At 53.6% G+C, this 13,022-nt stretch overlaps 1 protein-coding gene across 1 annotated transcript; it reads right to left on the bottom strand.

Annotated features, from left to right (window-relative positions):
- Positions 1 to 4,476: 4,476 nt before the first annotated feature.
- On the bottom strand, positions 4,477 to 12,055 carry RGL4 (ral guanine nucleotide dissociation stimulator like 4). The gene is made up of 11 exons (XM_021710730.1): positions 11,904 to 12,055; positions 10,530 to 10,617; positions 10,007 to 10,195; positions 9,064 to 9,279; positions 8,611 to 8,714; positions 8,027 to 8,096; positions 6,346 to 6,411; positions 5,795 to 5,869; positions 5,190 to 5,222; positions 4,704 to 4,825; positions 4,477 to 4,516 (listed from the first exon to the last, which is right to left on the bottom strand). The coding sequence occupies exons 1-11, from the start codon at positions 12,053 to 12,055 to the stop codon at positions 4,477 to 4,479; spliced, it is 1,155 nt and encodes a 384-aa protein (XP_021566405.1).
- Between the last annotated feature and the right edge of the window lie 967 nt (positions 12,056 to 13,022).

Raw genomic sequence — 13,022 nt, 5'->3', positions numbered from 1 at the left:
GTTAACTAGCCTGTCCGACGTGCCAGCGAGGGAACGCTGGGCAGCTGGAATGCCGGACCTCGGGCGGAGGCCCCACTTGCACCGCACCAGAGGAGAGGGCCTGGTCTGAAGGCCAAAAGCCACTCCTGCTTGTGCCGAGCTGAGTGCCCAGTTTTCTCTATGCCGTTCATGTCTGAGTTTGTTCCCTCAGCGAGGTTAAAAAGAGCAGCCTTAATTCCTAAAATGTATGCCCTGTTGTTTCATGCTTTCAGTGGGTAATCCTGAACTGAGATCCTGAGAAGGGTTCCAGGCCACACCATCCTGAACGCCTTTCTAACAATTGGAAACAATCTAAGAAAACGTCCTGGTGGACTCTGAGTATTTTCCATGGATCCTGGGAATGTACTCCTGTACAAAGGCTACAAAGCTGGACTCAGAGATTTCCTCCAGCCGGCAGTGCTGATCTAATCTCTCACTGCTACATCTATCCAGACCAGATGACATTAGATGTCCTTGTTAGATCTAAAAAGTGTAAACGAGTTTGTATCTCCGCCCCTGTGCCACAGGAGAGAATAACCCTTTTTTCATTCCAGTCTAGGCAGAGATGGGAGAATGTTGAATAAGAGCACGATTGGGGACTGTCTGGGTCTCTGTCGCCTGAGAAAAGAACTCTGCTGTCCAGGCGCTGCTTGGCTTCCTACCCCTGCAAGGACTGCAGTTTCCCAGACTTTTTCACCACCTTGTGGCTGGCGTTATTGGCATGCTTGAGACAGATTTAAGCCTCCCTAAAGGACTGAAGAGAGGAACGGGTGCTCTGATACTCAACAGACATTGAGACCTACAAATGGGAAGCTTGTGAGTGGCCCAGCTTTGCTGCCCTGAGGCGTTTGGTCTGATGCAGTCAGGTGCCAAATGAGAACATTTACTGAGATGAAAATAAAATGAAGGAATATTTTCCTGAAAAAAAAAAAAAAAGATGAAGTCTCCCTCTACCTCAATCCCACTCTAGGCCACCCAGAGTGCATTGGGAGCCTTAAGAGCAGTGACCTTGAACTGGGAGCTAGTTCCCCAGGCAGGAACTATGGCCCTACCCAGCAGGCTTGCCTGGCTGCGACCTGAGAGCCCTCAGTTCAGGAGAGGCCTACGGCGGGGCGCATCTCTCTTCCCCTCTTTCACTAGCTGTAGCCACTTAAACGTGTATGGTGGCCTCTGTGGTACACAGGGCACCGCAGGTCGGGATTTTTGCCTAGTGCCACGGTGGGGGTAACTGAGGCATGGGCCAATGAGTGGCTGAGTCAGAGGGACTCTGTGACTGAGAAACATCCCCCAGGCCCAGCAGGACTCTTTCAGGACGCAGCACCCTTGACCGTACCAGTGGGCTCTTGGCATGCTCCACCTTGCCAAGTTCAGCACCTTGTGGGTGTGGGCAGGACCGAGATAGAATGGGAGGCAGTTGTCCTCTTAGTATCAGGCACAGCAGGAGTTTGTTCTCTGATGTGTGGGTACCAGTGACTGTGTGAGTGAGGGTTGGCCCTTTTTTGTTGATCAGGAAAGAACCCTTTCTGGGGACCGCATGAGTTTCCAGGCAGTTTGAGTGTGTGGAGGCTGGGTGGGTGGGCCATGTAAGACGTCGACCGGATTGTGTTTCATTGCCATTACCAGGGAGAGCCAAACCCTGGGCTCTTAGTGTCCACTCATGCCCAGTTCCACCTTGCCTTTCCTCCTGTCCTCCTGCCCAATTCCCCCCACCTCAGCCTCTTCTGGGTCTCCTGGGGTCCCTGTGATCCATGGGATGGGATGGCAGGAGGTCATGACTCTACAGCCTGCTTCTGTCTGATGCTGGGGGTACCTGGCCTCTGCTGGCACCTAGCAGGCAGGGTGGGTGAACACATCAGCATCAGCCTTTGTCCAAGTGCAGGTCACCCCCCAAGGGGGAGCTGCAGGGCATGGCTAGCGTGGGGGCTGCTCTGTGTCCTCCCCACCCGTCACTGCACCAGGTTGAAGGAAGCACTTGTGCTGATGGATTCATCTGTTGCCGCTTCCCAGGACAAACTGAAAGCAGTTGGCTGTTGACTTTGGGTCAGGGCCTGAAGCTGAGGCTTCCACGACTGGCCTGTTCCCTGTATCTGGGGGCCTCGGGGAGCTGCCAGTGCTGAGAGGGCCTCACAAAATACAACAGCCAGCACTGGAGGGCTGGAGGTCAGGCCAGGAGACCTATGACTTTGAAATTCCTACAGGGGCTGTTCTGTCTGTGGGTCCCAGTGGGACACAAGTTCCAGTGATGCTTTGGGTGACAGGTGTGGGTCTTTCTGGCTGACAGGCTCCTGTTGGACAGTGGCCACATGGAGATGATTAGAGGAGACAGGCAGAATCGGGTCTGGCCGGGGAGCCAGGGAATGGTGTGGCCAGAATGAGTACCTAAGCCATGGAATCCAGGCCACATGTGGGCAAAATAGCAAATGAGGGTGCAACCAGCCCAGCTGGAGGAGGAGGTCTGCCTAGTTGGGCCACCCACACCTGCCCCATCCCAAACTCACGTCATTTGCAAGACTTGGGCATTGTCTGGTCTTGGCAGGGTGGCCTGGGGGTGATGGTCAGGTGATGTGTCCCTGGTTTCAGGGCTTAGTGACCCTTCAAGAGTTGAGCAGCCACTGGGCAGAGGAGGGGAGCTAGGGGCCCACCTGGATACATCTGTCCTTAGGGCTGTGCCCCCAGCCAGGCCCCTCAGCACCTAGAGGAAGAAGCCAGGGCTCCTCATCCGCTCTATGGTCCCAGCTCCAACGTGCTCTCCAGTTGAATCTGGTGGCTTTCTACCCCAGCCTGCGCCCTCATCTGTGAGACAGGGGTTCCAGGTCCTCTGGAGGCAGGATCCCACCATCAGACACCTGAGCCTTCTCACCCCTTTGACCTGGGAGACCCAACAGGCCAAACCTGCTGTCCTATTTGCATTTTGCACTTTGGTCAGTTTGCGTTTTCCATACTGACTGCTGTGGGGAACTTTCATATATGCTACAGGGTACAGAACATTCCCACCCCAAAGTGTCCCCCCACCCAGGGAGCCCCACCCAGCCCTCCTTGGCAGGTGGTGCCTGTGCTCATCTCAGTGTAGGAGGCCTCTGCAGAGTGCACTGTGAGGTGGATCAACTCACTTGGCTGCCTGACCCTGAGCCTCCTTCCTTCTTTTCACGGGCGCCATGCTGGTCCCTCCCTCTCCACCCGAATTTCTCTTGAAGCAAAGTACAGGGCTGCTGGGCTGCTGAGAGGGACTGGCTCCTCCTGGGGTCTATCTCTACCTGGACGAGGCTGGGATGCCCCACCCCGCCATTCCTCTCTGATGTTTTTGGCAGCTAGAGGTCAGCAAAATGCAGGCCGTTTCTCCTAGCTGTTGTGCCGCCATGAGTCAAGTTGGATTTTACATTTGCCAATGGTCAGAACAAAAATCAAAAGAACAACAATACTTTATAACCCTTTGAAATGGACATTTTCCACATCCATAAGTGATATTGTATGGGAGAGCAGCCAGGCCCAGTCACTCCCACGAGTCTGTGGAAGGTGCTGTCACGCTACAACAGCAGAGTTGAGTCCTTGGACAGGGATGCAATGACAGGGCTGAAAGTACTGATCCGTGGCCCTTTAGGGAACAGTTTCCAGCCCCTTTTTGGAGGGTCGTCTGGCAGGACCCCAGGCTCTGGGCCAGATCCTTTGTCTCTCGGGGCAGCTTCACCCTCCATTGGTGTGTCTGTAATGTGGGCAGCCACAGGGCCCCTCATGAAGGCAGTGAGCCTCGGTGTGCCAAGTTTCTGGGTGCCTGCCTAACAGATGCGCATCTCACGGGCATAGGCCTCAAGGCATGATCTCAGCCAGCAGGAGCAGTTGGTCTGCAGCGGAGGCCCTGTGGAACTGAGCTGCCACTTAGCCAGTGGGTGTCCCCTGGGTCCCACCATCTGGGACAACGATGGCTCAGGGCTGGTGTCCTGGACCACATCCTGGTGTGTCCGCAGATGTACAATGCAGGTGCTGAACACCTCCCACAAGGATACTGAGGCTACCTGTTGGCAGTGTATCCCAAGCTTGTGCTGCTTCCTGTCAGTGTGCTTGAGACAGGTGACAGCAACACCTGTTACACCTTGCCAGGCTGTGAGGAGGTACCCAGGGCCACTGAGTTCCCAGAGCACCTGCATTGCTCATGAATAGCCAGGGGTCACCAGCGGTGGAACTGCTGCACATGCAGATGGCTAATGGATGCCTGACACTAGGCTCTGAGTGGCAACCTGGGAGTAGCAGGGGACACCAGGCTGCAGATGGAGAGACTAGGTGCTGGGCTCTGAGGGTTCCAGGCATAGTGAGGAGGTCAGAGCTGGCCTCTGGAGACTTTGGTGTTGTCTCTGAGTGAGGTGGGCGGCCACAGGTGTGAATAGATCAGGGAGCTGTTGTGGTGATGGTGGGTGAGACCCACAAGGGTCCAGCCACTGCAGGTGTTGAATGGTTGTTTCTGGCCTACTGGGATGGGGGTTCCAGCTGGCAGGACAGGTGGTAGCTGCAGGACAGAGAGCAGCTATGAGGCTACCACGTTGCCCTCTCATACCTGCCCAGCTGGAGTCCTGGGGCCCCAGTGGTCACCACACAACAGGGCCTAATGCTGACCTGGGAGCCGTGGTCACACACTCTCTGCATGTGGCCACAGGGGTGTCCTCCCACCTTCTGGCATTCTGTTAACCCCTCACCTCTCCTTTTCACTGAGACCCTCCAGTAATTGAAACCACATCTGAAATTGTTGCTCATGCTGAAAGCGATAATTGCTTGCAGCCACCTGGAGCAACTGCATCTCCTGGAGTACTTTGACCTCCTAGACCAGAGAAAAGGAAAGAATGTGGACAACGTATGGGGCAGGATGCTCAAGGGACCTTGTGGGAGAGGGAGGCACCAGGGGCGGTCTTGGGGCTTTTCTCTGAAAGGCCCATCCGCCCCTCCAACTCACATACCCCAACCTGTTCTCACAGTTGAATTCCAAGGGTCCCTCCCCAGGACTGGTCCTTGAATCCAATCCCCTACCCACAGCCCTCCATTGATATATGGGTCTCCACCTTCTGTGTGCATCCCACCCTCCCAGTACATCTAGGATGCAGATGATGGAGCCAGGGAGTGCCCTGTCCAGGCCTCTCACATCCACATCACCACCCTCCTCTAAAGTGAGGGTCCCAGCTGCCCACCTTCATCTTCTTCTTCGTATTGATCACATTTCCCTAGAAGGCAGACAGCCAGAGGCCATCAGAACGGCTCCTGGCCCATGACAGGCCCCATCACCACCCCCACCCATGGTGACCACCACCAGGGCCAGGATGTGCACAGAATAGGACTTGGTCCCATCTCAGGCCCTGGGCTCTACAGGAGGAGGCAGGGACGCTGAGGTTCAGGGACCTACTGTCCTGACCCTCTCTGATGACAGTCAGGTAAACTGAGATCATGGGTGGAAAGAAAGTCCTCAACCACTTGGGCACTGCCTATCTTGGAGGGGCCCAATTGCACTCTAGTCCCAAGGGAAACTCCTGAGGGAGAGGCTGAGTCAGGCTCAGCCAACACCCCCTGCAGCTTTACTGGGAGGCAGCTCCACAGTTTCACCCTTGGGGCCAGGGCCTGAGGCTGTCGTGGAGCCTGTGCCACACATGGGTTCGCAGGCCTGGCGCTCACATGGCAGCTGTGAGAGGAGGTGACTGAGAGGAGGTTGCTGAGGGCTACACCCAAGGGCTCCATCCGGGGCTCTCTCCTCCCAGGTCTCAGGGTCCAGTCCCAACCCGCCAGCCCCAGGCTCACTCACATCCACATATTCCTCCATGGCAGCATCCAGCATCTGCAGGTCAGTGAGGAAGGTGCCCAGGAAGGGGACGACACCCTGTGCCATCGAGGTAGTTGGTGGTGATGAGCGCCTGCCCTCAGATGCAACACAGCCCATCCCCTAAAATCTCATCAACCCCAATGTCCTGCAACACCTTCCCGGGTCTCCCCCTTAGAGCAGCCGAGGACCCTCAGCTGCCACCTACAATTCTCCTCCTCCTTTCTCCATTCGTGGCCTCCAAAGGACAACAAGCACCCTCTAAGTTTTCTCTGTGCTGGATTTAAACAAGTCAAAATTCCTATGGTCCTGGGCCCCACCCTTCCCCAAATCCAAGGTAATTTCACTTCTTCTTCTGGTCCAGGGCCTTCTTCCGGTCTCTCTAATGGGACATTTCAAACACCGTTGTCACCTGAGAAGGCCTGGGGTGGAAGGCGGCCCCTACTCTCTTGATTTGGAGGCCCTCGGTGGAGAGGGAGTATCCCAGTCCTCTGACCCCTGGATCCTTTCCCCTCACAGGCCACATGCACACTCACCTTCTTCTGCTTCCTCAGCCTCATCTGGGCTCTCTGGGGGTTCTTCTCCAACTTGGAGGTCCCCACCTGCAGGGTCAGGGACAAGCACAGTGAGACTATCCTCCCCTCAACCAGTTTCTCCACATTCTTCTAACCTCTGACCTGCGTTGGCTTGTGCAATGCTCCCACCTCCTCCCAGAAAGATCTGGCCTTAGTCACACTCCAGCTCCAACACTCCCTGGAGTGTCACCTTGGGCAGGCAGTCAGGCTCCCTGAGAGGTCCTCATCTGAAAGTGGGATGGGAACCACACCTACCTCACAGGGCCTCCTGAGTTTCAAGTAGCTGTCACCATTGTTCTCAGCACCATCTCTCTAAGGAAGAGCCAGGGACCACCACCCCCTATTTCCTTTCCTTCTTGAACCTCATCATGATCCTGTGAGGTCTACACCTACATTTTCCAAGTGGGGAAACAGGGGTCCAAGAGGGCATGACTTACCCATGGCCCAACAGGATAGGCTGGCCTCCTCACTCCACAGGAGAGGTCAGCCTTCTTGCCCCACAAAAGAGGCTGGCTTCCTGTCCCCACCTGAAGGCCCTGTTTCAGCTGTCTTCACTTTTCTCTGCAGCACCATCAGTGTTCCGGATCTCATCCTCAGGACCCTTGGGTGTTCATGATCCCAGCCAGAGCCAGCAGGCTTGAGGGGGATGAGGGGGCTTGGGACACCCTCTTGAGCAGCAACTGCTTGTTCCAACCTCACTGGAATCTCTGCCCCACAAGCTGGGTTTGAAGCCACAGCAACAGCAACCTCCTCAATGATCCGCCAGCAAAGTTCCCTGCACAGAACTGTCTCTTCCTCGACTCAGGAGGTGGGCTCCTGAGGTGAGGTGCCATCTCTGACAAGGCAAGGTATTTCCAGGGTACTGGGTGGTGACCCTGTGCCTCCTCATTGACCCGGAGAGTCCTGGGACATGGCCAAGAAGGACTCACTAGGAAGACATGAGCCCCCAGATACTCCCCAAGTGCCATTTAGAGCACTTGTCCCTCCTAACTGGGCACCACGGGCAGAATTCTGTGACATAATTGTTCAGCAGTGTATGCAAAGGGCAGAGTGCGGAGGCCCAGAAAACACATATGTCTGTCCCCAGTGTGCCCATTGGTTCCCAGATTCGGGAAGCCCGTCAGATGCCCTGGCCTGAGAGTCCCATGCCGTCCCCATTCCTGGTGCAGGCAGGGTGGCCACCACACTGAGATGCAGTGTAGATAGAAGTAGCATCAGGGGGGTCTGGCTTCCTGGGGAACTTCTGGGCTGGTCAGGGAAGGGAGATGGCCCACCCACCACATCTACCCCACAGCCTGCTGGAAGCTCCATGCCCACAGGATCGACCATCTGGGAGCCAGGGCCCCACTTGTACTGCAGCTTCTCACACTGACTCAGCAGCCCAGCTGCCATCACCCTTTCACGACCAGGGCCTCCTGGCTCACCCACCTGCCAGGAACAGTAACATCTTTTTTTCTGTCAATCCAGACTAGACATGGTTGGTGACCCATTTTTCCAGGGAAACTATGAGTGAAATAAACACATACCGACACACACACACACAAACACACACACACACACACACACACACACACTCCAGGATTCTTCCAAGCTCACCCCTTCCTCTCCCTGAAATACCTGCCCAATCTCAGCCTCCACTTACCTTGATGAGTGGATCTCTGATCAGTACCTTGTCTTTCCCACACAGGTCTTTAAAATGTTTGGAACATTTTCTGAAGAGTGGGATAGAAGGAAGTAGAAATGTGGGAATAAAGGGGAGGCAAGTAAGTTGAAATTCCTTTCATTTGAGAACCCCAAACACCAAACGGGCAGGATAAGCGTTTCCACTGGGGAACCCTGAGCCCTAAAGGCTCCTTGAGCCTCGGGAAGGGGAGCTTTTGCTGGTCACCTGGGACCATCTCCATGTCAACTGATCAGCTGTTTCTACAGTTAAGATTTCAGTCAGGCAAAGAGTTGCATGGCTCTGTATAAATACTTCAAAGTCTTCAGGTGGTCCTAGCCTGTACCTGCCAGTTAGTAAAACTCATTCTTGAGTTGGAAATTAAGTTCTAAGGTCTAGGTTTAGCGAACCAGCCTCAGTTTAGAGACTGTACAGGTCTGGAGCCCCACTAGCCCATCCCTGCCTTGAGGGTCTTGGCCTTCCTGCACCTCTCTGAGCAATTGTGGGACATGGGCCGACCCATGGGAGTCGCCTGGTGCACCCTGGTGCTGCTGTGGCCTGCCCACCTGGAAACTGCTCTCCAGGTTTTCCTCAGGCGATGAAGTGGGAAACTTTCTAGGGCCGAGAGGATGGCGTGGCTCGAGGAGAAGTTCCCCAGGCCAAGGCACTCCTGGGAAGAGAATGAGCTTGAGGTGAGAGCTTGAACCCGACAGCTCCAGTGTCAGTCCCTCTGCTGACACATCCGTCCTGGATGAGGCTGTGGCCCAGGGAGCCACAAAGGAACGCACCGGGAGCAAAGAGCCACTCTCAGCAGCAGGATGTGGGTTCAGCCCAAGGAAGCAGCCCAGGTAGGAGTGAGCAGCCCCCACTCTGTCCTGGGAGTCAAGGTCAGTGTGCTCCTGGCATGAAGGGCCAAGGCACTATGCAGGGCTACATCTACAGACGAAAATCCTGAGAGCTGAGAGGAGAAGCAGTGCCCATGTCTCAAGACACGGAGGCCCCTAGTCTCCACCACTCACCCTGGCCACCTTGATCCAGTGCTCCATTGTCTTGGCCCTGTCCTGGGCATTCATGCTGTGGTCCCCAAGGCAGGTGGTAATCACACAGCCGGCCACTTTGTTGAACTGGCTGATGGTGGCTCTGACAGTTGGTGCCAGGTTCTCTTTGCCCTTTTTGTTCCGCTGGCTCCAGATGGAGCCAAGACATTCAAAGGGTGCCACCTTACAAAACAGCTCCTGGGAGGAGGAGAGTGTCACATGGATACCACATACCTCAGCTCAGAGTTACAGACGACCTCAGGACCAGGCAGGAGATAGTTGTCTGACCTGCAGTTCGAAAAGCTTTGGAATTTGCTCTAGATTTGTGGAGTCCCTGCATTTGGTCCTTTGCTCACAGAAGTTACCAAATGCTTGATGGCCTAGAACTCTGCACCGTAGGAGAACAAACTTTCACAAACTCCAAGCCTGCTCATTCTGAGATACCTAACTTTCCTCAACCCTACTAGCCTTCAGTCCTTCTTTTTGTTGCGATGGACATCCCTGAGACAGCTGCAACTAGAGGATCTGTCTGGGTGTTTGCCATAGAATCCAGTACACATCAGGTGCCTCATAAATGCTGAGATTGGTGAGTCTCTGGGTAGATGGGTGGCAACACATGGACTTGCCTGCCATCAGTGAGCCCCCGTTACCACTACATATGCCAGGCCCTGGCTTTCGGTCTCTCCCATCTCATTTGATTGACACAGTTGCACTGTGCCACTGGAATTGCTTGTGACCCACCCTTGCTGTTACATGTGGGCACAGAGGGCTTCTGAGAGAAGATCCTCATGCAGATCACACAGGTGGTAAGACGTGGAGCTGGGATTGGTCCCAGGTAACTGAACTCTGGTGAGGGAATGGCTGGTTGTCCGAAACCCGGCCCCCTGCAGCCTCCCAACCTCCTCCACAGAGTTGAGCTGCTTACCGAATCTTTGAGTGTCAACTGCTCCGCTACCAGCTTAGGAGAGAACATCATGACACTAGGCAGCTGCTCTTTGGTCTTGCTCTTTTCAGTCTCAGTGCAAACGGAGGTAGCCTCTGGAGCCAACTGTAGCTCCAGGGTCATCACTGAAGGTGGCCTTTCCTCTGGTGCTGGAATGAGCCCTGGTTCTGGCTTCAGATCAAGTGGTAGTCCTGGTGCTGGCTCCATCGCTGGTGTTGGTTCGAGAGCCAGCATTGGTAGGTTTTGCATCTCTTGCCATGGATCTATAAACGGAATAAGTGGATTGCCTCCTTCAGTCACTTTCCCTGCCTTCCCAAACACCAACAACCTCAATGATATTCAGAGAAACATAGACCACCACACACCACCCCAAAATTTCCAAACTGCAGGCCACCTCACCATCTGCCTGTGCCGTTGTAGGATTTGGAAGATTTGACTGGGCAGGAGCAATGTGCAGAAGATACTGTAGGCCTAGTTCAGAAAAGGAGAACTGCACATGGGGCACCTTAAGCTTGAGTGATGGAATGTTCAGCGGTGGATAGAAATCTTCCGTGCACTGGTGAGTCCAGGTGACAGAAATGGAAGACAAGGTGCTGGGGATGGCAAGAGAGCAGCAGAATCAGAGGCCTGGCCTTTCCTCTCAGAGCATTCAGACCTCTCAGAGCACTCTGGTGTGGTTCTGGCTCCTGGCCTGCCGCTGCCTGTCTAGGGACCAGCCCCACCAACCCAGCTCTCTGTGCTATCCTGGAGGGGTAGACACCTGTGGGCCAAGCTTCCCACTAGCAGTCTCCTGAAGGCCCAGGGTACCCAGGGCTGAGACTCTAGGCTTGTTTGTGAGTAGATGTCAATACAACTTCATCTGGACCCCCTGGTGCTGCAACAGGGGTGCATGTGGGTGAAGGAGGACAGGCAGAGCTGGGATGGGACTGTCCAGGGGATATTGCTCTCTGGGGCTGACTCTGGGCTCAGCCTCCCCTCTCAAGGCAGGGGGCTTAGGACCCCAGCAACAGTTCTGTTTGATTTTTTTCTTCTTAAAAGAGAAGCCCCAAAATCAGCCCTCTTGTGGCACTCACAAGGTGTATGAAACCCTAGGTTCTATCAGTCTCTCCCAGCCACGGAACAGATGCTTTGTCCATTCTTTTTGAGACACAGAGGTCCTTCCTCTGGACCGAACCACCACCCATCTTATACTTGGTCCTGGGGTCTGTCATCCTGATCAGAACCTGGGAGTATGCATTGATTCCTAGAGGAGGCCATGAGGGCATCATGGACACATTCTGTGTCCGTGACCTGCTTATGAGGTCTATTGTGCATGTCTGACTCCCTGTGTAGAACTAAGGCCCAGACATTGTCCTCTGCTTTGTTCATCCAATTATGTCAAGTGTCTAGAAACGTGCCTGCACAAACTAAGTGCTTTGCATGTGTGTGTTTAACAAACGAACACCACTCAGACCCCTCTTGGTTATCTGCATGACCAGGAGCTCCTGTTCCAGCATTCAGGGAACCCTGTCATATCTGTGTAAAGGACAAAGACCAGTTGGGAGGAATACCAAACTTCCGTTACAAATACAAAAACATATTTTCATTCTCTGTGCTTTTCAAACTTCAAGGAATATGAACCGTTGAGGCATGACACAAAGGGTTTCTTCAGTGTGGAGGAGAGAAAACTAATAAATGTGAACAGCACGCCCAGCAGGTTTCCACAGAGTCAGGCACTGGGGACCCACTTGCCATATCTTAATCTTTTCAAAATCCCTCTGAGGTTCATCTTCTCACAGCCACATTTCAGAGGGTCAAACTGGGGCTGCAGTGACATCTCCACAACAACGCTAGGAGGTGCCAGCCTTGCCACTGTGTCTCAGAGGGAATGGATGCTCACCTGCCAAGCAGCTGCTCCAGGAACTGTGGGGTGGTGGCAAAGCCCAGGTAGGAAGCCAGGAAGGTGGTGAAGGAGAAGATAGTTTCCCCCTGGGAGACTGGAACCACGGACTGCGCCAACGGCTCCCTTGTGCCTGGTTGTGGAATCGGCATCATTTGCAGCGCATCTAGATTTTGGGTCTGGGTAGATACATGTTTAAGCTAAGGATACAAGAGTGGCATACAAAGTCAGTGATGCCACCACAACTTCCAGAGGATGCAGGTCCTGAACTCAGACCAGGAACCCCTTCAGAGGCCTGTTCATTTGGAGGACACGCTATCCACGGCAAAAATGTCCTAGGTATTCATGGTAAAATTTGATGTGGGGCCAGGAATTGATTAAACCACTACAAGGTTCAAAGCATCTTCATTGTATTTGATCACCTGTGAAGCAACAGCTCTGCCTGTATTAATGGGCTCTATGAAGAACATCATTCCAGAGAGTCCCCCAAAATCTTCTCATTTAAGAAAGAAGAAAACACAGGTTTTGGGATGTGAAATGGCTGCTAACCAGCATGTGGGTTGCTAACCAGCAAGAACTGTATGAAATTCCTACAAGCAGGATTTTGCATAAAGACTTCTTTGCTTATGGGTACTTAACCCATCTTCATTTCCTTGTATTACTTCAAAATTCTGCTTGTTTAAAAATAAATTTCCACTTATGGCCAAGATGGAAAAAAAAAGAAATTCCTACAAGCTTTCTGAGCCTCGGTCTGCTCCTGACGTGGAGGGGAAGGACCTGGGAAAGCCTCTTTTCCTGTTAATTTTGGAGATAGTGCACAGGGCAAGACACCCTTGGAAAACTCTTTTGACCTAAAGCAGCATATCTGTTTTTCCTTCTCTAACATGAAATGGAGTCTTCAGATACAGCTCCAGCAATCCCACACCCATCAAGGGGCTGGTACTGGGAGACTACAGGGTGGGAAAAAGCCCATCACAGAGTCAAGGTTCTGATGACTCATGGTAGAGAGAATCTAAACAGGTGTTCAGCAATTTAAAGAGGCGACTCACATGTATTAGTTGGGAAACTAGAATGAAGGGACAAAGTGATTTTATTTGCCACATAGAGACCAGATTGCTA

Source organism: Carlito syrichta, unplaced genomic scaffold (genome assembly GCF_000164805.1).
Source record: "Carlito syrichta isolate Samal-C Ts95f unplaced genomic scaffold, Tarsius_syrichta-2.0.1 Scaffold298804, whole genome shotgun sequence".
Lineage (NCBI taxonomy): Eukaryota > Metazoa > Chordata > Mammalia > Primates > Tarsiidae > Carlito > Carlito syrichta.
Note: the sequence above shows the minus strand (reverse complement) of the source record. Positions and strands in the feature narration are given on the sequence as shown.

Coding starts and splice junctions, on each gene's coding strand:
- RGL4 (XM_021710730.1), bottom strand. CDS start 12,055: ATGCCGATTCCACAACCAGGCACAAGGGAGCCGTTGGCGCAGTCCGTG. Junction 10,618..11,903: donor CTGGAGCAGCTGCTTGGCAG/GTGAGCATCCAT, acceptor TGCCATCCCCAG/CACCTTGTCTTCCATTTCTG. Junction 8,097..8,610: donor ACCTGGAGAGCAGTTTCCAG/GTGGGCAGGCCA, acceptor CCCACTCTTCAG/AAAATGTTCCAAACATTTTA.